Source organism: Prionailurus viverrinus, chromosome C2 (assembly GCF_022837055.1).
Source record: "Prionailurus viverrinus isolate Anna chromosome C2, UM_Priviv_1.0, whole genome shotgun sequence".
Classification (NCBI taxonomy): Eukaryota; Metazoa; Chordata; class Mammalia; order Carnivora; family Felidae; genus Prionailurus; species Prionailurus viverrinus.
Genome location: NC_062569.1, coordinates 92197415 through 92223360, shown reverse-complemented (window position 1 = coordinate 92223360; position 25946 = coordinate 92197415). Strand labels below are relative to the sequence as shown.

Sequence of the window (25946 nt, the reverse complement as noted above, 5' to 3'; positions counted from 1 at the left end):
TTTGTTTGGTTCAACACTAGAATGAATTTCCTCACTCCGCTTCATCACCCTGGAGTCTAGAGGCTAAGGCCAGAATGACACATGCAGCCATTACTGCAAGGTGAAGGAAGCCTAAACAGGTAGAGCTTACTACCCCTGAATCCACTCCTGGCTGCCCAACCCTCTGTGTCCTATCTACCCTTCCTTGCCCAGCATGCAAGCACATGTACATAAGCACCTGTGTCTACATACATAAGCACCTGTGTCTACATACATTCATACACATGTACACACCACCACCAGTTTTGATTCTGAAAATAATTTTATTATTTTACAATTGTTCAGGAAAGTTCCTGGGTTGCCATGACCAAGATTTGGTCACCAAAGAACAAAGGATCACAGCAGATCAATCAGTCCACCAGTTTTCTCTCTTCTTTGGGTGGTGAGAGCAGGCAGGGAACATATCATGTGCATAATGAGAAACTAACCAGCAGATAAGGGTGGGGGAAGGGGAGGCAAGGAACAGGCACAAATGGAATTCAATCCTGGCTGCCATTCTCAGGCTTAGACTTAGATATCTTGTCTTCTCTATATTCGCCCTCCACTTTCCTCAGCTCTGTTACCACAGAGGGCAGATGACTATGGGCTGAGAAACTGGGCTAACTATCACCAACAGCAGAGTAGCTTCATACAATCAGAGGCTAGGAGTGGTCATCAGACCAGTCAGATCTCCCTGGAGGGAGTCAATGCCTCACCTAGGATTAGCTCCTAGTATATACTGCTTTAGGGTCTACACTCAAGGCATATCCAGACAACATCGGAATGACAAGAATCTGATCTCCACTGTCTATAGCCAATTCTTCCTTTCAATGAAAGGAAAGGCACGGGCCATTTAATACCTCAGTATATATGTGATCAAGGGCACACACATAGGATTCTATCCCTATAGTCCAGGACCTCAAATCTAACTCCAGTTATGTCTGAACAACCAGGGAAGGAGTCAGTGTCCTACCCTGTGATTGGTCAACTGAAACCCTGGGGAGTTCTTCAGTTCCCACCCTATTTTGCAAGAGACCTAACCAGCTATTCTATGAGATACTGTTCCCCAAAACTTTGTTAATGGCAGGTCCACCTTCCCTCTGAAGCAGGAGAAAATATAAGGTAACTGAGGCAAAGAAAGTATCAATCAAAATGATACTAGACTTCAGATTATTAGGTTTATTACAACCATCTTCTAAGCTGAAAGACATTCTTCATCATCCTTCACAGGACCACAAAAAATCAGGGCCCTGAAAAACCTGAACAAATACCGGGTTCAACAACTGACTGTGGGGCCTCCTCAGATTATGCAGAAGTGTTCCGACCCCGGGCAGGAGAAGAAAGCAGACCCGCTGGTCCCTGCAGCTCTGCCCTGGGCTGACATCCACCTCTGTTTGTGCAGGCACTTTCTGTGGAGAGTTGGAGAGAAGACCTGTAAGTGGGAAGACTGTTCCACTAGCAAAATTGATGGTTTGGATGTTAGAGATGAGGGAATTCCAAGTTCTGAGGGGAGTAGTCACAAAGGTGAGAACTCAGTTTATAGATGGCCTGTGAAACACAGAATGAGTAGGACGTGAACCATCAGAAAGTAGATGGCTGCTAGCAGTGGCACTCGGGTCCGGGAATGACAGAGTGAACGCAGGACCCGCTTCCATCCAGCACCACTCCGGGTCTGAAAGAAAAATTGGGAAGTCAGAGAGGTTTGCCCTACAGGGATATGTCCCTTTCCCTTCTCCCAACATTGCAGGAAAGAGGTATCCCGAGAGAAAGCTCCTTCAGGGTCACTTGGCCAACTCCACTAGGTTCCTCTCACCTTCCATACCCTTCTAGTCTTAGATCCATCAGGTACTCATTGCCTGGACTTCCACCTTCCTTTTCCTTGACTCCTTGCCCTCAATGCAGCCAGCCCTGTCTGATAGCTTAGTACCCTCTCCTTAGTTTCTCCCCTTCTTACCCTTCGACAGCTGCTGCTTGTAAGATCTATTAACAGTGCCTGCTCCTGAGTGCCACAGGAGCCAATGATAGGAGACCGTGCAGAGTCCCATTCACTGTGCTCCAACCTGTGTTGAGGGAAAAAAAGAGACATGGCTTGGTTTATAGCACAAGCAGCTGATGAGGTGAAGTCTTCCCAGCCATCCTGCTGTGTAATGTAGCACGACAGACTTGCAGCAAAGGCTGCTACTATAGTTCCTGTCCCTACACAAGCAGTGTGTGTGCAGGCAGATCGGTTTCTTTCAGCAGCAGTAAACGGTGAGGATAACTACCAGGAATTAATTGCCTACTATGTATCAGATGCTGGACTGGGTGCTGTACATATATTTAATCCTCAGGTTAGAGGTTGGTGTTACTATCTTCAAAGTAATGTTGTCTTCTCCATGGTGGCACAGCCAGTAACAGGTCAAGCCAGAATTCAAAACCCAGGTTTGTCTCTAAACCTCATGTCTGTTTTTTGTTTATTTTTTTTTCCAATACACCAGAGAAACTCATTAAATTGTTTTTTCATTTACCAAAGGCTAATTAGGCAAAAGCATCCAAGAAAAATTTTTGTGAGGTTCTTAGAATTAAACTGAACTGCCAGCCTCTACTGCTTCTTCATTTTTTTGCTGATTTAATACTGGCACTGCTCTATGTAATGAAGAAGCTGTCTTTTCCCATTCAATGGTTTCTCAAAAAACATGAACTGCATCAAAGGGGCTGCGGTAACAGCACATTTGAACAAACATTTGCCTATAGGTATGCACTTTTTAATCATGGTGGGAAGGATGGAACTCTCCACTCCTCCATATGAAGGGATGTCCATTAGTCTAACACTCCTGGCCTCTCATTGCAGGTCACCGAATTTTCTCCTGGAAAGAAAGAATATTTTAATCTGATTTGTGAGTCTGGAAGGAGAAACTGAGTGAGTACAGTCTAGCTCCATCATGCCAGTTTTCCTCTGAGAGTCAGGCTGACTGCACAGTACACCTTCTGTGTCTGTTCCTCCAGATGATAAGCTTTTCAGGGACAGCCCTGACCTGGAACAGCAAAGTCTGGCACTATGCAGGTCAGTATGTCAGCTTCTGTAGGCTAGGCCGAGGAAAAATGAAATGTTCGTAAATATTGGTGAACCGAACAGCATTGGCTGCTTTTAAATAACAAGTCCACTGGAGGTGCGTGGGTGGCTCAGTTTGTTAAGCGTCCAACTCTTGATTTCAACTCAGGTCATGATCTCACGGTTTGTGGGTTCGGGGCCCTGCATTGGACTCCATGCTGGCAGTACAGAGCCTGCTTGGGATTCTCTCTCTCCCTCTCTCTGCTCCTCTCCCACTCACTCACTCTTTCTCAAAATAAATTTCTTTAAAAAGAAATAACAAGTGCACTTAGTTCCACATACACTACACAGTACATGTGAAAGAAGCTCTAACATGGCAGAGTGTGGGGCCTAGGCAGGCTGCACTTGATCAGCTGCCTACATCTGCATTCTGCACCAGGGCCGAAGAGGACACTGTGGAAGGGCTAAGCTTAGATTAATGTAGCTTATCTTGACCCCAAACTTCACTGCAGCACCCATCTCAAGATGGGATTAGATCCTAATTATTCCCAAGTCTGGCCACTGAAGTGTACCCAGTGTAATCAGAAAGGATGAGAAGTGAACAGAGGTTATCTCCCTCAGTCCTTTACCGCCGGATCTGCTCCTCAGCCACAGAAAGGGCAGTCTCAGCAGCCACTCTTTGGTCTCGTTCTTCTTCCAGCAGCTTCCGCAATTCGCTCATCTCTCGTTTAGTGTTGCACAGCTGCTGCTGGGCTTCAGAAAAGCTTCAAAATAAAAGGACATCAAACAGCATCAGTAGGTGCAGAACATAGTTGCTGACACAAGGGATTCAAAGCCTTCGTAAGATTATAAAGCAGGAAAATGTATAGACGTTTATACAAACAAAAAATAGGAAGGGGAAAAGATTTTTTTTAAAAAAAGAACATTTTAAAAGTGTAGCTGTTGAAATAAGTTGCAGAGAATGCCTTAGAGATTTTAGAGATTGACTGCATATCTTTCATTTGAATACCACAGGATTAGTGGTGTGTGTGTGTGTGTGTGTGTGTGTGCGCGCGTGCGCACGCAGGTGTGCTCCCATTGCCTGACAAACTTTCAACTTTACAAATTTGTTATTATAGTTGGTACAATTTAATCCTCACACCAATCCGGTGAGGCTGATAAGAAGTCATATTAAGCCCATACTCTGGGCTCCAGTTCCATCTAGATGACTGTCCATTTCTGTACACTAGTGTGTGCACCAGGGTTGAGGGCTGCTCCCCTACCTGAGCTGTGGCTCCCTCAGTTCCTCAGGATCACTCTTCCTGTGAGCTCCATTCTTTTCCTGGGGAGCTCCTGGAGCAACATCTATATTCAGTGGCCCCTAGAAGAAGAATAAGTTTAGTAATTCAGAGATGAAAGCACTTAAGAAACCGCTTGGGCAAAATGAGAACTCACTGAGCACCAGAGAGAATGAGACACCCTGGAGAAGAACACTCCTCTTGTCGTTCTCTTCAAGTACAGAGTCAGAAGTGAGAATCTTCTGCTCTAAGAGATTAATCTCCTACCTGAAACTCTTGATTAGATTTTCTCCCAGATAATCATTTTTTAATGTCTCTTATTAAAATTTTAAAGGCTTACCGCTGAAATCTGCTTTTTTTCTAGTGGAGGCTCATGGATTTTCCAAAAGCTACTCTGATCCTTCCATTGTTCGACTACTCCCAAACCTTCTCCTCCTTCCCTGTCCTATTCATCTCCATGCTAATTCTCACTACCTCCCAGCTTCAACAGTACACACCACTAGGCTGTGTCACCAGCCCCACCTATTTTGTTTCTCAGGGCCAAATCTTCCTACAGCTTTCTTATTTCTTGAAGCCAAATCCACAGTCTTAGTGACAGAGTTAAAGCCTCAGTCATCAGTTTCCCACTCACTTTTTGATTTCTCTCCCACCATCTCACTGATCTTTGTCCTTCTAATCCCTTCACTCTTTAATTTTTCTAGGCCTTATTCCCATCTCAGCGAATGCTCTCCTCTCTTCCATCAACCTAATTAATCTTCAGCCTGAGGCACCAGCCTCTCCCATGCTGCTCTTTATGCTTTCCCATTTGCACTCAATTTTGTAACACTTTTCCCAGCCTCTCGCCGCCTTCCAGCTCACCGCTTGCAGCTCCTGGACCTGCTTCTCCAAGACTGCGCAGTGATTAAAAAGGTCAGTGTAGTGCTGCTGGTTCTCACGAAGACTCTGACTGGTATCGCCGAGCTGTATTGAAAGGGTATTTTTCTCTTCGAGTAGTTGAGAGAACTGCAACGGTGGAGAGGGGAAGGACTATTTCACAAGAAGCAGTGCTTAGGAAGACTCTTGGAGTTTCAAGGATCTAATTTTTTTTAATCCAAGACCTTTATTTCAATAATAGTAACAAGAGCATTGTGTGTTCCTTCAAACTGAGAAAACTCAGAATTTTTCAACTGAAAAAGGAAAATAATTCTGGAGAAGTGGTAGGAAACTATTTGTGGTGCCTAGTACATTGACTGGGAAACCAGAAAGCAGAAACCCACAAGCAATCTGATAGTACAAACTATTCCAGGTATGTAAAGGAGAAAGATAGCAGGTTGGGTCCAAGATGAAATAACTCACAAATGACTATAATCCTTAAAAGTCGATAAGAGATAGAGCTGTCACCTAAAAATTCACACAACCACAGTACTGGGCAGATTCCTCAATGCTGCAGAGAGTTACAAGTTGTCAAGAAGGTAGAAAAAGAAATTATCATGGGTGGTAGGTGGGAGACACAGAAGAAATCCTAAATTTCTATGTACATGTAAGAAACTATACTGGGAGCACAGACTCTCACAGGTGAAAATATTTCAGTCACTCAAAGCAGGACCTTCCTTTACTACCTAAGAGGTAGTTATTCAGTCTTTCCTTGAACATGTCCAGTGTCAGGGGTGCTCACCACCTGACAGAGCAGCCCACGCCAGTTTTTACCAGGTCAAAAACCAGAAAATTATTTTTTCTATTGAATGAAAAATTTACCCACTGTAGCTCCTACGATGACTTGAATTCAATCCCCTGGAACTACAATTCTAATTCCTCACTTGCAGGCTTGTCAGGTTTCAAGTTTTAGTTATGATTAACACCTAGAAATATTAATAATCAGAGATACTTCTCCAAAGTCCCTGCTGTAGGACTGTATGCATTATGTGAAGGGAAACCAGTGTACCTGGACGCATGTTCAATCTTTCCCTGAGTATTCCTTTTGTAATTATTCTGAGTTAGTACTTGTGTGAAAAAGTGGACTCAATGTTCAAAGAGAAGATAAATTTTTCTAGAGATACTCTGGCTGGATGGGAAGGCCATTTGATACTCACAGAAAACTAGAATAAGAAATCCACATGGTATAACAAAAATATTTGCATAGCCAAAATAAAAATCACAACAAATAACCTTACCTCTGAAAAGCAAGTTTACAAAGTAATTTTTATTTTTTTTATTTTCTATTTTATTTTTCATCTATTTAATTTAAATTTAATTTTTTTAATGTCTATTTATTTTTTGAGAGAGCACAAAGGGGGCAGGGGCAGAGAGAGAGACAGACACAGAATCCGAAGTAGGCTCCAGGCTCCAAGCTGTCAGCACTGAGCCCAATGTAGGGCCTAAACCCAGGAACCATGAGATCATGACCTGAGCTGAAGTCGGACACTCAACTGACTGAGTCACCCAGGCGCCCCGACAAAGTACTTTTTAAAGTATCATCTGATTTGAGAGAGGTAGAGGAATGATTTCTGTCCCCGTTCATAAATGACAAACAAGAGACGATCAGTGACATGCCCAACAACATGTAGCTAATAGATGACAGACCAGGACTCAAGTATGGTTCTTGATTCCAAGTCTAAGGTCTCCCTACTACATGATGGCATCCCATCTGCGGGTTCAGCAAGGGAAGTGAACCAGGTTATGGTTTTTTGGGGGGGAGTATGACAAGTGAGCAAAGAAAAGGATATAAACGTTTGAGAAGCAATACTAATTTGAAGACAGGGGTAGACATGACTACTGGGTACAATGATAACTACTGAGTTCTGAGACAGAGTATTATAGTCTCCTAAAAAACAAAAATTAATTTTCCTGGCAACAGTGAACAGTTCAAACTGTACAAAAACAAACAAACAAACACCTCTCAATATTGAAAAATACAACACTTTATTTTTCCTTCACAAATCTGAAGCAGAAAACATCGATTTGTAAAACTCACTGGAAGCAAAACCCCTCTTCACTGAAAAAGTCTAATTGCTTATTAGCCAGCCATCCTTATATAAAGCACTTTTCCTAATGTTTGCATTATTCTTTCTAGGATTAGACACAGATCCCTATAGCTCAGGTATTGACAAACTTTGATCCAGGGTCTACTGCCTTTTTTGTAAATAAGGTTTTATTGGAACATGACCACTCTATTTATGTGCCACCTGCGGCTGCTTTTGTGACACAACTGCAGAGCTGAATAGTGGTAACAGAGACGGCATAGCCTACAGACCTAAAGTATTTACCATCTGGGCCTTGACAGAAGAATTTGCTGACCTCTGTTCTAGCTCATAAGCTATTGTACTTCATCATATCTATACTTATAAAAACAGATACAGGAGGGAATGATCTAGACTACATTATACCAATAATCATTCCTCTTGTGTTTTTAAGTTTGCATTATGTACAAACATCCAACCATGCTGGCAGAATTATATGTATAAAGTCTGAGCATCCATGGAAAGAATTAGGGCAGTGGCTTGGAGAGGAGCCATTCTACGCTGACAGCCCATCTACTGTGCTCCATCCTAGGGCCCAAGAAGCAATTCTCCTTGGTAGCTGGGACCCATCTAGAGTGAGGCTCTAAACTCATCAGATAATATGCTCCATGAGGGACTATTGTGTATCCTAACATACAGCTAGGCCCATAGAAGGCAAATAATAGTTATTTGCTTGATGAATGAATGAATGAATGAATGAATGACACTAGGGACAGAGATACTTTACAGTTGATTTCTAAAGGAAGTACTCTTCTCACCCAGAATGATAGTGACTCAAAGTAGTGCTTCTCATTCTTTAAGTGGTAAATGAAGTATATCTCAATAAAGTTGTTAAAGAAAGCATAACAGTGATTATGACCCAGAACCAGTACATAAATATACATAATTGAAGCTAAAGTTTCCCAAAACAAGATATATCCTTTATTATATATATTACATAATACATACATATTTCCAATCTTTTTTACTGTGTTTTTTTACAAAACACTATTTGCACTGCTTCTAATAGCCCTAAATGGAAAAACCCAAAAGTCCTTTCAACAGCAGAACAGAGAAACTATGGTATAAGCCTACAATCAATACTGTACAGCAAGAGAAGGAAAAATCACACTATATACAACAGGATGAATCTCACAAAATAAATGAAGCAACATAAGAGAGAAGATAATGATTCCATGCACCTGTAGTTCTAAGAAGGGGGTGGTTGTGAACAGAAAAGGACACAAGGGACTTCTAGGGTTCTGGTATGTTCTGATTGTTGATCTGGGTGCTGGCTATACAGGTGTCTTCACCTTGTGAAAATATGCCATGTTGAATTTATGGTTTGTATGCTTTTTTGTATTTTTACTCAATAAAACATTAACATTAGGGGCGCCTAGGTGGCTCAGTTGGTTGAGCGTCAGACTTCAGCTCAGGTCATGATCTTTTGGTTAGGGAGTTCAAGCCCTGCACTGGGCTAGCTGTTGTCAGCATGGAGCCTGCTTTGGATCCTCTGTCCCTCTCTCTGCCCCTCCCCCGTGTGCACTCTCTCTCTCTCTCTCTCTGTCTCTCTCTGTCTCTCTCAAAAATAAACATTAAAAAAAAGTTTATATTAAAAATTTTTTAGTTGCTACCCACTAAAATGACCTCATCATTTACTAATAGCCCTGAATCGCTGTTTAAAATACTGTCCTAGAAAGACAAATGCTCAAAGTGATTTAGAGTGATTTTCAGGACAGCAAATGTAACAAGGTTGAGATGGAATCTAGTTTATGGAAAAAAGGGGAACTGGATAGGAGCTGCTCTGGAGCCCCCTTGAAAACTCCCAGACAGGGGTGCCTGGGTGGCTCAGTCGGTTGAACATCTGACTTTTGACTTCAGCTCAGGTCATGGTTCGTGAGTTTGAGTCCTGCATCGAGCTCTGCACTGACACTGTGGAGCCTGCTTGGGTTTCTGTCTCTCCCTCGCTCCCTCTCTCTCTGCCCCTCCACCACTGCCCCCTGCAAAATAAATAAATTTAATACACTTACTTTATAAGAAAAAATAACCACTCCCAGACAACTACCCCAATAAAAGCCCTATAGTTTTACTCATTCATTTGGATCAACAAACCTATTTTTTAAAATGCAAATTTGTTTGCCAAAGTTAATAGCATTATCAGCGCCTGATACTTCAATGTCAATTAGTTGAATTTAACATTTAATAACTACCTTCTACATAAGCTAGGTACTATGCTTTTCCACATACTATTATCATCTTTATCTCAGAATGACCTCCTCCTGACACTTAAGGTAAATTACTTAATACCTCTGGGCCTTAGTTTCCTCATCTATAATACAGCTTACCAATCTTTACCATTTTTGGATCATAGATCCCTTGGTGAACTGATGAGTTCTCATGATGAGAAACTTACTTACACACACACACACACACACACACACACACACACACACACACACCATTTTGTATATACTTTTTGGACATTCACAGCTTTCCTCAAAGCCAATCTTTGTACTCTACAGTCTAAATGACCTCTTAAATCCCTTCTAGTTCTAACATAAACTACCTAGCTGGGTTCCTCTGAAGAAGTCAGAACTAGGGAGTTGCCACCAGAGAATATTTGAAGTCAGAAAGCAACAGGAATATAATGATTCATAAGAAGATGGGGAAGGAGAGGCAGGTCAAGGAGGAAGAGAAGCCAGAGAATGAATGAGGAGAGAAGACACAGATGTAAAAAGGCTTCCAAGAATAATTTTCCTCCAAGAATAATCTTGCCTTGGCGAGGGGCACCTGGGTGGCTCGGTCGATTGGGCGTCCGACTTCAGCTCAGGTCATGATCTCACAGTTCGTGGGTTCTAGCCCCACGTCAGGCTCTGTGCTGACAGCTTGGAGCCTAGAGCCTGCTTCAGATTCTGTGTCTCCCTCTCTCTCTCTGCCCCTCCCCTGTTCATGCTCTGTCTCATTCTCTTTCAAAACTGAATAAACGTTAAAAAAACTTAAAAAAAAAAAAAATCTTGCCTTGGCGAGATTGTCTCTAGGGACCAGATGGCAAAGTGGCTCTTCCCTACAGAAATACATCCTATCTACTCCAGCATGCTTCCTTAGAGTGTCTAGAAGGGCATGGCTGGGGTTTGGGGAAAATCTGGCTTCTTTAGTTCCAGAATGTTAGACACCAGTGAAGAAGCCTACAAATGGAGTGGAACAAAGAGCAGCCCTCTCACCTCTATCCCTGCTATCTAATCACATCTGAAAAGCTTCCTCCTGGAGACATTTTCCTGATGCACATTGATGGGAAACAGAGAGGAAGGTGTTGGAGGATTTGTGGGGAGTTACCTCAATATTACTAACAAGGGATACAGATGGGGAGAGAATGCTGGGGAGCAACCCTCCTAAAAGAGTTGGATTTTTTTTTTTTTTTTATTCTTATTAAATAGATTTCACCAATCATTCCCAAGGACACTCCAAGGATGAGGAAGTGGATATGGTCCCGTATCTGTGCTTTGGGAGGAGCAACCCAGGCTCCAAGAAAGGTAAATCTTCTGCGCCCTAAGATATGCTATAGCTAAAACCCAGGCTTAATCAGTTCCTACTTACGACCTTGCTTCTGGTCATGGAACTAAGAAATTGAATTTTAGTCTAGTAGGAAACACTTACCTTACTGTTTAGTTGCTGAATTCTCAATTCCTTTTGGTGAATTTCCTTTAAGCTGTCATTGAGCTGAGTCCTAAGAAGTTCTGTCTCATAAACTAGATTTTGTGATCCATCTAGGGATGCCAATGTCTCTGGGGATGCCTGCCAGGATACAAACACTGATGAAATTCCCTCCCAATGCTGTTCATGCTTAATTCCTTCCCTCAGTAAATTCTGTCCACTTCATAGGAGGTCACAAGACAGCTTGTCCAAGAGTGGTAGATGGGCACTTGGCTTGCAGGAAGCTGATTCTTCCTGGGTGGTGGTTATCTCTAAGTAGCAATCAGCACTGAAATTACTCACCTGTCTTTGGTACTGTACTTTGAGGGCCTCAGTAGGGGAGGAAGGAGATCTCAATTCCCTTATAAGATTCTGCAGATGACTGAGCTGCTGATCTTTATCTGAGATAGCCATAAGGTACTGTTCCTTCATTCTCTTCTCCTGGGTTTCCCAGGAGCTCTTCTCCACCCTACAAAACACATGAAATGATCATAGGCAAAAAATACTTGTGAGACAAGGATGAATAATTACATATTGAAAACAGTAGCATGGGCTGTAGAGATGTAGTAAATATGTAACCAAATTGAAATTTATATTATAAATTGAACTGTACAGCAAGATGATGAAGCTGAACTAATAAAAGAATTTCAACTGGCAAGACCAAGGATGATTTTATAGAAAAACATTCCAGGTTCCAGGAACATACTGAACAAAAGGCACAAAAATGAACACACACACACACACACACACACACACACACACACACACACACTGAATTTGGAAGTGGAGTAGCATGTAAAGTGGATAGGGTAGGAATGAGGATGGAGAAGTGAGGTTGGATCATGTGGGGCACTGAGTGCATGCTAAATAAAGCTTACTTTATAAGCAATGGGAAACTACTGTAATTCTTCGGAAAGGTAATGCCAGATGCAGTCTAATGTCATAGCGACAAAAATACAACTGTAGAGTCTTGCAGGAACTGGGTTCAAATGCTGGCTCTATCATAAACTAGGCATCAGACCCTGAGTAAAGTTTCTTAATCTCTCTGAGTTTCACTGGTGAAATGGGAATACATATCTATTCCTGAAGATTATTCTGAGGATTGAATGAGACACTATATGCCATGCACCAGACACAGAGCCTGCCACATCATAATCACCCAACAAATATGAGCTGCTGATATTTTTATTCCCTAAACTTAGCCAAGAGGAAGGCTTCTTTCTGATCCCAGCTAATTTTTTATAGTACTAGCAAAAACTGCGTCTCTGTCATATTCTTTAGTTCTACTTCTCTCTGTACTGTCTAGAAGAACTCATTAGAATTGTAATCAAATTTCTTCAGTGTCTCTTCACTTTAAATAATGCCCATGTCTCTATTTGTCCCAATAATACAAGATTTTGTTTGAATTGAATCTGACTTTTTTTTTGTCTTTCACTTTACAAAAAAGGTACAATGGTCCCTTCTTTTCTAAATGGCAAATACCTGTTATGAAATAATACTGCTTTGCTAAGAAGTGAGTTGGAATACAGTCAAAATTTTTTCAAAAAGGCAGAGCCAAAACTTAGAAACTAAAATGAAATTTTATTACAAGGTCACTATATGTAAAAGACACAGGAACTTTCAACACTTTCTTTGATATTTGTGAAAAAATGAGAGAGAACAATTTAAGAGCATAATGCAGAAGAAAGACCATAATCTTCCATAAAAAACTTCAAGCTGCCATTTTTCTGGAAGGTGGTGATGGCATGGAAAGAGACGCTCAAAGGAGAATAGGGCCTAAGAAACAAAGCCGATTATTCACGTAACTCAGCCATTACAGGGTTATACCTCACTTACCCCTTATGTAAGAGAGCACAGGAACCAGAGCAGAATGAGCAAACCAGTAGCTACAAGGGGAAGAGAAAGGTTATGGTATAAATCCAGGCTCTCCTAATAAGCCAACCCTGAGGCTAACAGGTTTAAACAAGATGTTCCAGCCTTTTCATATTTGAAAAGCTAATTTCCCCCAAGTATATCAAGAGCAAAAGACAGAGAGCCCTGAAGATATTCAGCTAAAAAAACCTGGTCCTAAAGTCAGGGAATCAAACCTGTGTCTTCATTTTCTTCTTCCTTCTAAATGTGAAGTAAAATATCTTCCTTTCCTCCCCCCAATTTACTCACATTCACTTGAGATATAATTTTACTTTTCTTCAAAATTGCTCAACTGTGGAAGGTCAAGAGAGAAAGGCTAAGAGAAAGGTACATGGGGACAGAATGAGGGGGGGAAAAAAATCAACAGACCAGAAATTATTTTTTTCTCTTCTCTAAGATTCAACTCTATAAGGAAAGTATCCTTTTAGAATGCCCTTTCAGGAAATTTAAAAGGGAAGAGGTGTCTACAGAAAATAAGCCTTTAGAGCTTTGCAGCTCTTAAGTTTATACTGGTAACTGGACACTTAATATATTTGTAGTTCCAGGTGACCTGGAGATAATATGGGAGCATCAACTTGATGTTTCCCATATGGTTCCAATCATCTTTGGAGATCCCTAAGTTCAAAGGTCAGTTTTACTATGCATTTGGAAAAAGATACACCGAGATCCTGATCTCTTGATAATGCACTGATTCTAAAAGACTCTAACAGAATAAACTCAGGGTAGCTATTCCCTGGGCAGGGAATGAGTGGGGGGAGATAAAGCTGAAACGGAGCAATTCATTTTTTCCCTTGAGATTCAACTCCAGAAAGAATAAACAGAAGAAATTTGTGTTCCCAGAGAGCAAAAATTCAATTTTTTTACCTTTGCAATCATCATTTGGTTAAAAATGTGTACTTTTATTATTTGGAGAGGCTATCAACTCCATGAAATAGGTTATATATATGCTCACTTACAAGAAAAGTCAATAAGATGTTAAATATGAAAACCTTTTAGATGTAATTTTACTGTGCAAAATTTAAATTACCAAGTTGTACAAAGCTCTGTAAAGCTGGCTTAAGGTTTATTTTGAAATGCCACGTTAGCAAAATGTATGTTATCTAGGATCGGTGAAGGAACAAATCTCTTGTGTCTGCACATTAAGAGCTGCCTTAGCGCCATTCCAACAATACTTTTATTATATTGCTAACTGCCACGATGGTAGCCCCTCTGTAAGTTGGATAGGAATCTAGACTCCACCTGTATTCTCTGTATTCACTTGCCGATAGCAGCAGGTGAGACAAAACAGGTGCTGCATGATTAGCAGTACTTTCCAACACGGAGATTCTTCTTTTAGTACCAAACTTTGAAAGTTTTGGATTTGAAACAGCAATAAAGTTCCAACAGTGAGGTTGCAACAACAGGATTTGTTTTTACATACTGCTAAGCATTTCTTCTTTACCTTTCCTTTTGGATCAAATTTGTTAGAAACACTGAATTTAAAAACCAGCCAGAAGTACAGCTCTTATTATATTTTTTTCTGCTCTAATAGTACCATATAACACTATTATTCATCTTTAAAAGAAAAGGGCTTGGATTTCTGGATACAGACAAGCAGGAGTGGATGCATATCTCCTTATTTCCCCCACTAAGTATAGATAAAAACCCTGGGAATTATGTATAAAAACAAACACAGGAAGACCCAGAAACATGGAGAGAAGAAATTGGACCAACTAGGGACCCCAGGACATGAGAAATGGCACAGCATTGAATTTGCTGGTTTTTCTTTTTGAATTTTATATATCCCAAACTGGGTGAAGAAGGATCCAACAATCCAGAAACACCAGTGAGTACCAAGTAAAGTTTGCTCCCACTTGCCAAAAGACCACTTGCCAAAAGCCTAGTGAGGCAAATATTAAAGACAGTAATCACTCTATTCTAGGTGAACATCATGGAAAAACCACAGCACCTTCCCTCCACCCCAAATCAACAAAATCCTAGTGGAAAGAGCAGAGTTATATCTTTGCCTAGAGATAACTAGGTGTAATTCACCCTCCTTGCTGGGTGGTGTCAGAAAAGGCCAAAGTACCCTGGACTATCACCACTACCCAGTGGAAAAGAGGTGACTCTGACTGCCCCCACCTACACCCCACTATAGTGTCAATGTAGACAACATGGGGGTCTAGACATCTACCTCTACCCATAACAAGGTAACAAAGCAGAGGTAGTATCAGAGACAGGTTCCCTGTCCCTGTGCAGGTAGTATCAGAAGAGGTCAACAGAAAGTTTGGACTTTGGACTTCTGGACCAGGGGTAACAAGAGGAGTAGATGTCTACCTATTCAACCACCTTCCTGCAATGTCAGTAGGGACTGAGTGAGGAACCTATATTTTCCCCCACTGTCCAGTGATAATGAAATGCCTCTCTCCAAAACCTGCTACCCCCAATGGTATCAATGGAGTCCATGTATGGACCTTGGACTTGTATTCTCACCTAACAATACTGATGCACTACTCCCCACCAAGTGCAGTGTCAATGAAGTACAAATGGGGAACCTGGGCAGCTGTCTCTTCCTGGCAATATCAAGGCACCTCTTATCCTGGGGTAACAATGAAGGCTGAGTAGACAGCCCACTGGGCTGCACCCTCCATCTAGCAGTGGAAGCCTACTAAAGCAGAGAATTTAAATAAGATTGAGAGTCACATCATCTCCAAGATGTTCAAGATACAACTGAAAATCACTCATCATACTAAGAACCAGGGAAGTTATGACTTGTCTGAGAAAAGAAAATTAACAGATTACAACACTGAAATGACACAGATGTTGAATTAAATGTATAGAATTATATAAGGATTTTAAAGCAGCCACCACAAAAATGCTTAGACAAGCAATTACTAACACACTGGAAACAAATGAAAATACAGAATGCTTCACATTTCTCCAAAGAAAATATTCAGATGGGCAACAGACACATGAAAAGATGTTCAGCATCATAATCTTCAGAGAAAGGCAAATCAAAACCACAATAAGGGTATCACCTCACAGCAGTCAGAATGGCTATTATCATAAAGACAAGAAATAGTTAAGTATTGGTGAGGATGTGGAGAAAAAGGAAACTTCATGTACTGTTACTGGGAATATAAGCTGGTACAGCCACTATATGAAACAGTACAAAGGTTCCTCAAAAAATTAAAAATACAATACCATACAACCCAGTAACTCCACTTCTGGGTATTTTCCAAAAGAAAACAAAAACACTAATTCAAAAAGATATATGCATCCTTATGTTTACTGCAGCATTATTTACAACTGCAAAGATATAGAAGCAACTCAAGTGTCCATTGCTGGATGAATGGGTAAAGAAGATCTGGTATACACACACACACACACACACACACACACACACACACACACAGGAATATTACTGAACTAAAAAGAGAAGGAAATTTTGTCATTCACAACAACATGGATGGACCTAGAGGGTATTATGCTAAATGAAGTAAGTCAGACAGAAAATGGACAAACACCATATGATTTCACCTATATGTGGAATCTGAAAAACAACAAACAAAGAAATGGACTCATAAATACAGAGAACAAACCAGTGATTGCCAGAGGGGAGGGGGTGGAGGAGGGATGGCAAAATAGGTGAGAGGATTAAGAGGCAGAAACTACCAGTTATAAAACAAATAAGTCACAGGAATGAAAAGTTCAGCATAGGAAATATAATCAATAATGTTGTAATAACTTTGTATGGTGACGGATGGTAACTACACTTATCACAGTGAGCACTGCATAATGTATATAATTGTTGAATCACTACGTTGTACAGCTGAAACTAATGTAACATTGTATGTCAATTATACTTCACTTAACAAAAGAGAAAACCTCAGCAAAGAAATAGAAGATACAAAGAATACTGAAATCTTAGAACTGAAAAATATAATATCCAAAACAAAAGCTAATAACTCAATGGGCTCAACAGCAGAATAGAAGTGATGAAGAAAAAAAGTCAAGAATCAGTGAATATGAAGCTAGAACAACTGAAATTACTGAATTTGCAAATAGAGAAAAATAATCATTAAATTGGATTTCATCAAAATTAAAAAGACATTGAGAAGAATGAGAAGATAAGCTGCAGACTAGGAGAAAATATTTGCAAGCCACGTATCTGATAAGGAACTGGTACCTAAAACATATAAAGAACGCTCAAAACTCAACAGTAAAAAAAAAATTAACAACCCAAATAAAAAATGGACAGAACACATGAACAAACATTTCATTAAAAAGGACATATGCATGTCAAATAAGCAACAAAAAAATTTTCAACATTATTAGCCATTATGCAAATTAAAACCACACTGGGATAGCATGGCGTATCTACTAAAAAACTACGATACAGTCACAATATCAAATGCTGACAAGAATACAGCATTCAATATTGAAACTAGATCATTCATATATTGCTGCTAGGAATATAAAATAGTACAGTCATTCTGGAATATAGTTTTATAATTTCTTAAAAAACTAAACAGACACTTACCATACAACCTAGCATTTGCACTCCTGGACAAACATCTCAGAGAAATGAAAACTTATTTTCCACATAAAAACCTATACACAAATGGTTATAGCAGCTTTATTAATAACACATAAAAATGAGAAGCAACACTCACGTGTGAATGGTTAAAGCAGTATATTCATACCATGGAATACTATTCATCAATAAAAAGAATGAACTATTGATACACAATGTTGATGGACCTCAAAGGCATTTATGATATGTGAATAAAGCTGATTTCAAAAGGTTACATACTGTAGGATTCCACTTAAAATGATGTATGTTTAACTAACTGGAATTTAAATAAAAACTTTTAAAAAATTCTCAAAATGGCAAAATGATAGAGGTGGAGAACAGATTAGTGGTTGCCAGAGTAGGATATTGGCATGGGAGGGTGAGGAAGTGACTATTTTCAGTGATGATTACATTTATTTACACATATGATAAAGTTGCACAGAACCATGCACACATACCACACACATACATATGTAAGTGAACATAAAATTGATGAAATCTGAAAAAGGTCTATGACTCACACCCATGTCATTTCCTAATTTGGGTATACTATAGTAGATATTACCATTAGAGGAAACTGGGTGAAAGGTATACAGGAGCTCTCTGTATTATTTTTGTAACTTCTTATAAAACTATATTTTATAATAAAAAGCTAAAAAAAAAAAAAAGAAAACTAAAAGAAAAACAGTCAAAAAGCAGGGATTATCATACCTGAGCTGATGCAGCTCATGTTGCCAGGAGAGATTTTCCTGCCTTAGCTCTTCTTGCATAATCTGAAAATTTTTTGTCTTATCTTGATATTCCTGAAGTTGAGCCTTCAGTGGACGTAACTCAGTGATTTCTTGGTTAATCTGTAAGTATTGCTGCTGCAGATTCTTCAATTCCTTCAGCTTTAACCAAAGGGAAAGTAACAGGGTGATTCATCACATCTCATTCACCCAGCTGTAAGTCATCAGCAGCTCCCTGCTAAGTCAGTCAGACACCAAGACAGACTATCAGCACCTAACAGGTTCACTGACATATATTTGCAACATGAATCTCTAAAATGGTGAAATATAGGCAGCCAGGCTGGTGGGAATCACCCCATAGAGCTGCCATCAAGGCTATAGGGCCTGACCATTCCTGCAACTTGTACCCCAGCCTCCTGCTCCTGAGGTCCCCAGTTGATTCTAGATCTACAACCTGGACATAGGACAGACCTAGAGGACCTACAATTTCTTTATGGGTGGTACCTCCCAAGAACAAGAAATGTAAAGATGGACTGACTTTCTATTTAGCCCTGTGCCCTGCTTAGGCTTTTAAACTTTCTTACATGGATATCAACCTTAACTCTAGCTTAGCTAATGTTGACTATGAAAAGAAGGCAGTGATGCCCAGGCCCTGGGATTAATAAGAGTACTTAGGCTTTGAGGGTCCAACATCCCACCCACATAGGTTATGTGACCCTATGCACATTCCTCACACCCTCTAAGCCTTAATTTCCCTTACCTATAAAATTTCCCTTACCTTCCTTATAGCACTTCTCATTAGATTATGAGAATTAACTGATGAAATTAATGGTGGTAGTGGTGATGGTTATGGCGGTGATGGTAATAATGATGATGGTCATATAATGATGGTGGACTTGCCTTTAATTAACAAAAATCTCTACCTACATTCCAGATATATCTTCAAATTATTTATCCCCAGTACTCTTTAAAAGCTTGGTAGTAAGAAATAATGTCAGCACACCTGGGCTAAAAGGGTGCCTGCCTTGAACACATGTCTCTTTCACCCACTCTTAGAAACATCATTAAAGTACAATAAAGGCATCATTTTATAAGCATAAAACACAAGAACAGGAAGAACAAGAGAGGAGTCAGCAACAACAAAATTAATTTTGGAAGCTGAAAAGCAGATGCGTAAGTGGTAACTGACTTAACAGATCTGGGAAAGCCAAATCTTAAGCTGGCAGTAAGGAAAGCCAAGAACCAATGGAACTTACTCTGTAGAATCTTCAAAAGGCTCAGGAATTAACAGCACCAGGTACCTCTGGAAAAGATAGTGATGGGGGTAGGTAGAAGGTGGTGGCTGAAATAAGGAGAATTAGATGAAAGCTGCTTAAAAAACAATTACATCCCTAAATACTCCTCTTAGTTCCATACCTTTTGTTAACTCTAACAGACAACTAGAGTGTTATTCTTTGGAGAAGGTAAAAGAAGTATCTCTGGGCCATCAAATACCAGGCACAACTGAAGGGAAAAGTACTGCTCTAAAACAAGGGTGATTGAGTCAATGTATGCCTTTTGAATGCTTGAAGTCTTTCCCCTACTCAGCTTGGACAATGCTGGCACCCAGGCCTTTATCATCCATGCAGGAAATGAGAAGTCTTCTCTAGAAAATCTGACCAGCCCAAGAGGAACTAAAGATACAACATGGGGACTACCCACAAAAAGTTCAGCAAGATCACCCTGCAATCACCAACCTCACAGTTGGTAAGCCCCATCCACAAGCTTTTTAGACCTTACCCTTAAACATGAAGAGTAATTCAAGGATTAACCCCCATCTGAAGAATGGATATCATTAAGTCTGGGATGAAAAGAACTAAAAGAAAAGTAATTCAGAAGAGATTAGCAGGAGGAAGAATATAATACACTTGAAGATTTAACAGAGAATATTGGAAATTAGAAACATTAGAGCAGAAATAAAAAATAAAGAAAAATTCATTATAAGAAAACATCAAAGAACAAAATTACCACCCCTATTCTTGGAGAAATAAGTTAAGAACATCTATCTATGTGACAAGAAAAAGAAAAAAAAAAAAAGAAATACTTAGAAATTAGGAACATGATCATAAAAATGAAAACCTCAATATAAGGTTCTAAGGATAAAAGTGAGAAAGTCTTCCCAAAGTATAGCAAAAAGAATAGAAAGGAAAATTATAGAGCCAATCCAGAAGGTCCTACATCTAAATAACAGGCTTTTCAGAAAAAAAGACAACAGAGAAAAAGGATGGGGAAAATGGTAAAACCGAATTCAAAAGAATCTCCCAAAATTGATGAGTATGACTTCTTGGATTCAAAGGACTAGAGAAAATGATGAATAAAAATAGATCCACATCAAAGTACATTATCATGAAATTTCAGAATACATGACTAAAAACTCTATACATTTCCAAAAAGAAATGAGAGAGACAAAAAGAAAAGGAGATAAAGAAATAGATTATAGATAAAGGATCAGCAATCAGAACAACATTAGACTCCTGAACCACAATGTAATATAAAAGGCAATAGACCAATGTCTTCACAATTTTGAAGGGGAATTATTTTCAGCCTAGAATTCTATAGCCAGCCAAACTATCAATCAAGTATGAGAGATAAAAAGACATTTTCAATAAATTTACCTCCCCTGTATCTTTTCTTTTTTTTTTAAATTTTTTTTTCAACATTTTTAATTTATTTTTGGGACAGAGAGAGACAGAGCATGAACGGGGGAGGGGCAGAGAGAGAGGGAGACACAGAATCGGAAACAGGCTCCAGGCTCTGAGCCATCAGCCCAGAGCCTGACGCGGGGCTCGAACTCACGGACCGTGAGATCGTGACCTGGCTGAAGTCGGACGCTTAACCGACTGCGCCACCCAGGCGCCCCTCCCCTGTATCTTTTCTTAGGGAGCTACCAAATATTTCTTCCAACAAAATGAAGACACAAAACCAAGACAAGGAAGACCTGGAATACAAGAAACAGGAGATCGAATACAAGAAACAGGTGAAGGGAGAGATCCTAGGATGAAAACTAGCAGTGCACAGCAACTGGTTCATGTAAGAGCGAGAAAAAAAAAACTCCAGAATTTTCTTCATAAATGCAAAATTGATAGGAATAAACACCTTAAGAGGATATGTGGATAAATGGCAGTAAACCTAGAGGTAAATTATATTGATAAATACAAAGAAAACTAGTAACAACAACAAAAATACAGCTATTAACTCTAAGGGGGAAAAAAGATGCTGAGGAAAATAAAAGTAACATGTCTCAGCTCTTACTTGTAGTCATAAAAATGTAAACACCGGGGCACCTGGGTGGCTCAGTCGGTTAAGTGGCCGACTTCAGCTCAGATCATGATCTAGCGGTCCGTGAGTTCGAGCCCCGCATCGGGCTCTGTGCTGACAGCTCAGAGCCTGGAGCCTGTTTCAGATTCTGTGTCTCCCTCTCTGTGTCCCTCCCCTGTTCATGCTCTGTCTCTCCCTGTCTCAAAAATGAATAAAACATTAAAAAAAAATTTCAAAAAAATGTAAACACTGAATACTGAATTAACCAGAATGCAAATTACATCAGTAGAATGGAAAATGGGCTGTATACTGAAAATGTGCATATGTACCATGGAAGCAGAGAGAGGAAAGAGACCTAAATAAATCCCCGTTAGCATAAAAGACAGTCAATAGCTAATACAAAGAATTAAAACTCAAGATGCATTACCAGCATGATATTTAGATATCGAGAAAACACCAAAATAATAAGAGAGTTAAAAGCAAAGTGTCTTGGGAGGAGGAGAATCAGAGTTGGAAGTGCTGTTTTTCTAATCAAACACGTAGAACTGAGTGATATGCAGAATTTAGTGACATAGACGTGCATATAACTTTATTTTTTTAAACAAAAAAGAAAAGTATTTTGTTTTGTTTTCAAACAAAAACATTTTTATGCACTAAATGTATTCTTTATTCACTCCTCTAATCCAGATACTCTAAATATTAATCTTGGAATAGACAAGATCATCAGGAAGCTGTATGTCTGGGACTGCATTTTAGTTGTTTGTATAAGTACCTTTAGGAAACTAGACAAAATTCTTTTGCTATGCAGTTACAGCAAGGAATGGCTAAATTAAACCTATAAAATAGGGAGCGTAGGTGGCTCAGTTGGTTGGGTGTCCGACTTCAGATCTGATCTCACCGTTTGTGGGTTTGAGCCCCGTGTTGGGCTCTGTGCTGACAGCTCAGAGCTTAGAGCCCGCTTCGGATTCTGTGTCTCCCTCTCTCTCTGACCCTCCCCCTACTTGCACTCTCTCTCTCTCTCTCAAAAATAAATAAACATTAAAAAAATTTTTTTAACCCCTATGAAATAACTATTATATTTACTGTAGAGAAGTAAAGGATATTTCACAATTTCATACGGTCCTCTCTATAGAAACACAAAAGAAATTTCTTGGAGGTCTCAATAAACTATTCTTATATTGAACAAAGTAGTTTTTCTTTCTTCCTTTTCCCTAAAACACGGATATTGTAATTCATGTATATGGATTTTTAATTCCCTATTTCTGATGGCTGCCAGAAAGCTGAAAAAAAATCTGATGACCCATCTTTCTAAAAAGATATTGTGACATCTCCTTGGGATACTAAATTTACTCCTGGTTTAATCTTTTTCTCTCCTATCCTCATCTTCTCTTCCTTCCCAGTTACTTGCATTATATTATCGTGAAAAACTGCTCATATCTTTATATGCTACTTCAAGTCATTTTCAGAATGAAATGAGTATAGGGGACTTCCAGAAAAGATGGCAGAGTCAGAGGATCCTAAAGTCACCTTGTTCCAAGGATACAACTAGATAACAATCACATCAGTGTAAACAACCCTGAAAATGACTCAAAGACTGGCAGAACAGACTCCACAGGTAAACATACAGAAGAGACCACATCAAAAATTGGCAGGAAAGGTAGAAACACAGTCGGGAGCCAAGCTGACTCAGGAGGCTGTCCATGGGAAGGAAGGACATCACAAGAACAGAGAAGGGAGAGGAGCAGACCCCATACCAGGCACCCCAGTCACAGGGACCTGCACTGGGAAGACAAAGCCTCATAACACTGGCTTTGAGAACCAAAGGGAGCTAATATCTGGAGTTTTTACAATCAGTGGGGCTTACCACCTAGAATTTTACAGATGAACAGCTTGGCTCTGGGAGAGCTGGAGGGCAAGAGAAAATTAAGTCCTTTCCAATAAAGAGCACAACAAATAGCCCTGCTGAGATATAGCATAAAAGCAGCAATTTGAAAAATGCCTGGGGTATACAGGAAAATTTATCTATTAATCTCAGAGTGTATGCTGGAGGGCCAGGGATCTTTGGGAGACTTCTCCAAGAACAAAAGAGCTGGCAGGTGCCATTTCCCTCCCACCCCTACCCTATATATGCAGATGTCTGCAGGAACCAGTGCAGCACAAACACTCTCCACTTGGGATTGCTGTGCCCCACCCCTGGGTTCTTCTGCAGACTCATCCCCTGCAACCTGGCCTCAGTAGGAGTATATCCAAAATGGCACCACAGGTGTGGTATTCTGCAAACAGTCCCAACAGGGGCCAATACCACTCCAAAGTGACTCCTGTCCAAAGGAGAGGGGAAGATAACCACACAGTAGTTGACTGCAGCCTTAGCAATGGGCTGGGAGGAGACACCTGGTCTGACTACAATCCCCACCCACTAACAAAAACCTACCAGGGGATAAAACAGGGAGAGCTCCCTGCAATTCAGTGTAATCACAGCTCTGGCAAACACCTGGTCTGACCCAACTAAAGCCCAAGACAGCCCCAGACTGGCCCATTAACAACACAGGGACCAAACTCTGCCCACAACAGGCAAAAGGAGCCATTGTAGATCACTACACTGAAGGCAAACACAGCTCAGCCACAACATGAGGGTGCACACAACACACACAGGAAACGCCTTGAAATGCCAGGTCCTGGTGAACAAGGAACATTGCACTACAGGGCACCACAGGATCTCTTCTTGATAAGGCCACTACTTGCCACAGCTGACTTGATGTTGCTGACGTTCCTAACACATAGATACAAACATGGAGAGTTAGGCAAACTGAGGAATCAGAGGAATATGCCCCAAATGAAAGAACAGGACAAAGAGAGAGAAATGAAATGGAGATAAGCCATATGCCTGATAGAGGATTTAAAGTAATGGTCAGAAAGATACTCATTGAACTTGAGAAAAGAGTGGAAGATCTCAGTGAGACTCTCAACAAAAAACCAGAAAACACACACAAAAAAGAACCAGTCAGAGAGGAAGAACTCAATAACTGAAATTAAAACTACACTAGAGAGAATAAATAGTAGAATAGAGAAAAGAGAAGTACAGATCAGTAAACTGGAAGACAGAGTAATGGAAAACAATCAAGCTAAACAAGAGAAAGAAAAATGAATAAAGAATGAGAATAGATTAAGGGAACTCAGTGATATCTTCAAGTATAACGTTTGCATTATATGGATCCCAGAAGAAGGAGAGAAAGGGGGCAGGAAATTTATTTGAAGAAATAATAGCTAAAAATTTCCCTAATCAGGGGGAAGACACATAAATCCAGATCCAGAGGCACAGACAGCCCCCAACAAAATCAACCCAGGGAGGTCCACACCAAGATACACAGTAATTAAAATGGCAAAAATTAATGATACAGAGAGAATTTTAAAAGCAGCAAGAGAAAAGAAAACAATACATACAACAGAAAGCCCATAAAACTATCAGCTGATTTTTCGGCAGAAACTTTGCAGGACACAGGGGAGTGGCATGATATATTCAAAGTGCTGAAAGAAAAAAACCTGCAATAAACAATACTCTATCCAGAAAGGCTTTATCTATCATTCAGAATAGAAGGAGAGATAAAGAGTTTCAGGACAAATGAAATTTAAAGGAATATATCACCACCAAACCAGCCTTACAAGAAATGTTAAAGGGGACTCTTCAAATGGAAAGGAAAGACCATAAGCAGAAGTAAGAAAAGTAGGAAGCACAAAAGCAGTAAAATCAAGTACATCTATAAAAAGCAGTCAAGGGTTTCACAAATACAAATATGTAAAGTATGACACTATATACCTAAAACATGGAGGGGAGAGGAGAAAATTTTGGTACTTTTAGAATTAGTTCAAACTTAAGTGACCATCAGCTTAATACAGACTATTAGATGCACAAGATGTTATATATAAACCTAATGGTAACCACAAATCAAGAAACCGGTAATAGATATGTAAAAAAATAAAATGAACCCAAGTATATTACTAAAGAAAGACAGCAAACCATGAGAGAAGAGAACAAGAAAGGAACAGAAAAGATCTACAAAAACAACTGTAAAACAAGCAACAAATTTGCAAGAAGTACACACCTATCAATACCTACCTCATAAGTAAATGAACTAAACTGTCCAATCAAAAAGCATGCAGTGACAGAATGCATAAAAAATCAAGACCCATCTAGATGCTGTCTAGAAGAGACTCATTTCAGACCTAAAGATACCCGCAGATTAAAATTGAGGGGGACAGAGAAACATGTATCATGCAAATAGATTTCAAGGGAAAGCTAGGGTAGCAATACTTACATCAGACAAAATAGACTTTAAAGTAAATACAATAACAAGAGACAAAGAAGGACACTCCATAATCATAAAGGGAACAATCCAACAAGATATAGCAATTGTAAATATTTATGCACCCACCATGGCACACCCTAATAAATACAGAAGCCCACAA

The 25946-nt window shown here is 39.9% G+C and overlaps 1 protein-coding gene across 8 annotated transcripts in view; it reads right to left on the bottom strand.

Annotated features, from left to right (window-relative positions):
* Positions 1–282: 282 nt before the first annotated feature.
* GOLGB1 (golgin B1) overlaps positions 283–25946 on the bottom strand; it is a 90743-nt gene continuing 65079 nt past the window's right edge. For 5 of the 8 annotated variants that reach the window (XM_047876098.1, XM_047876099.1, XM_047876100.1 and 2 more), the window contains 8 exons: positions 18169–18347; positions 11295–11460; positions 10956–11093; positions 5185–5328; positions 4312–4409; positions 3679–3813; positions 1973–2078; positions 283–1690 (listed from right to left, as the gene is read on the bottom strand). In XM_047876098.1, coding sequence (XP_047732054.1) covers positions 1556–1690; positions 1973–2078; positions 3679–3813; positions 4312–4409; positions 5185–5328; positions 10956–11093; positions 11295–11460; positions 18169–18347 — 1101 coding nt within the window. In that variant the 3' untranslated portion in view covers positions 283–1555. Of the gene's footprint in view, positions 1691–1972; positions 2079–3678; positions 3814–4311; positions 4410–5184; positions 5329–10955; positions 11094–11294; positions 11461–18168; positions 18348–19441; positions 19528–25946 lie in introns of those variants that run through there. The other 3 variants (XR_007155830.1, XM_047876103.1, XM_047876104.1) reach the window with 3 other exon arrangements.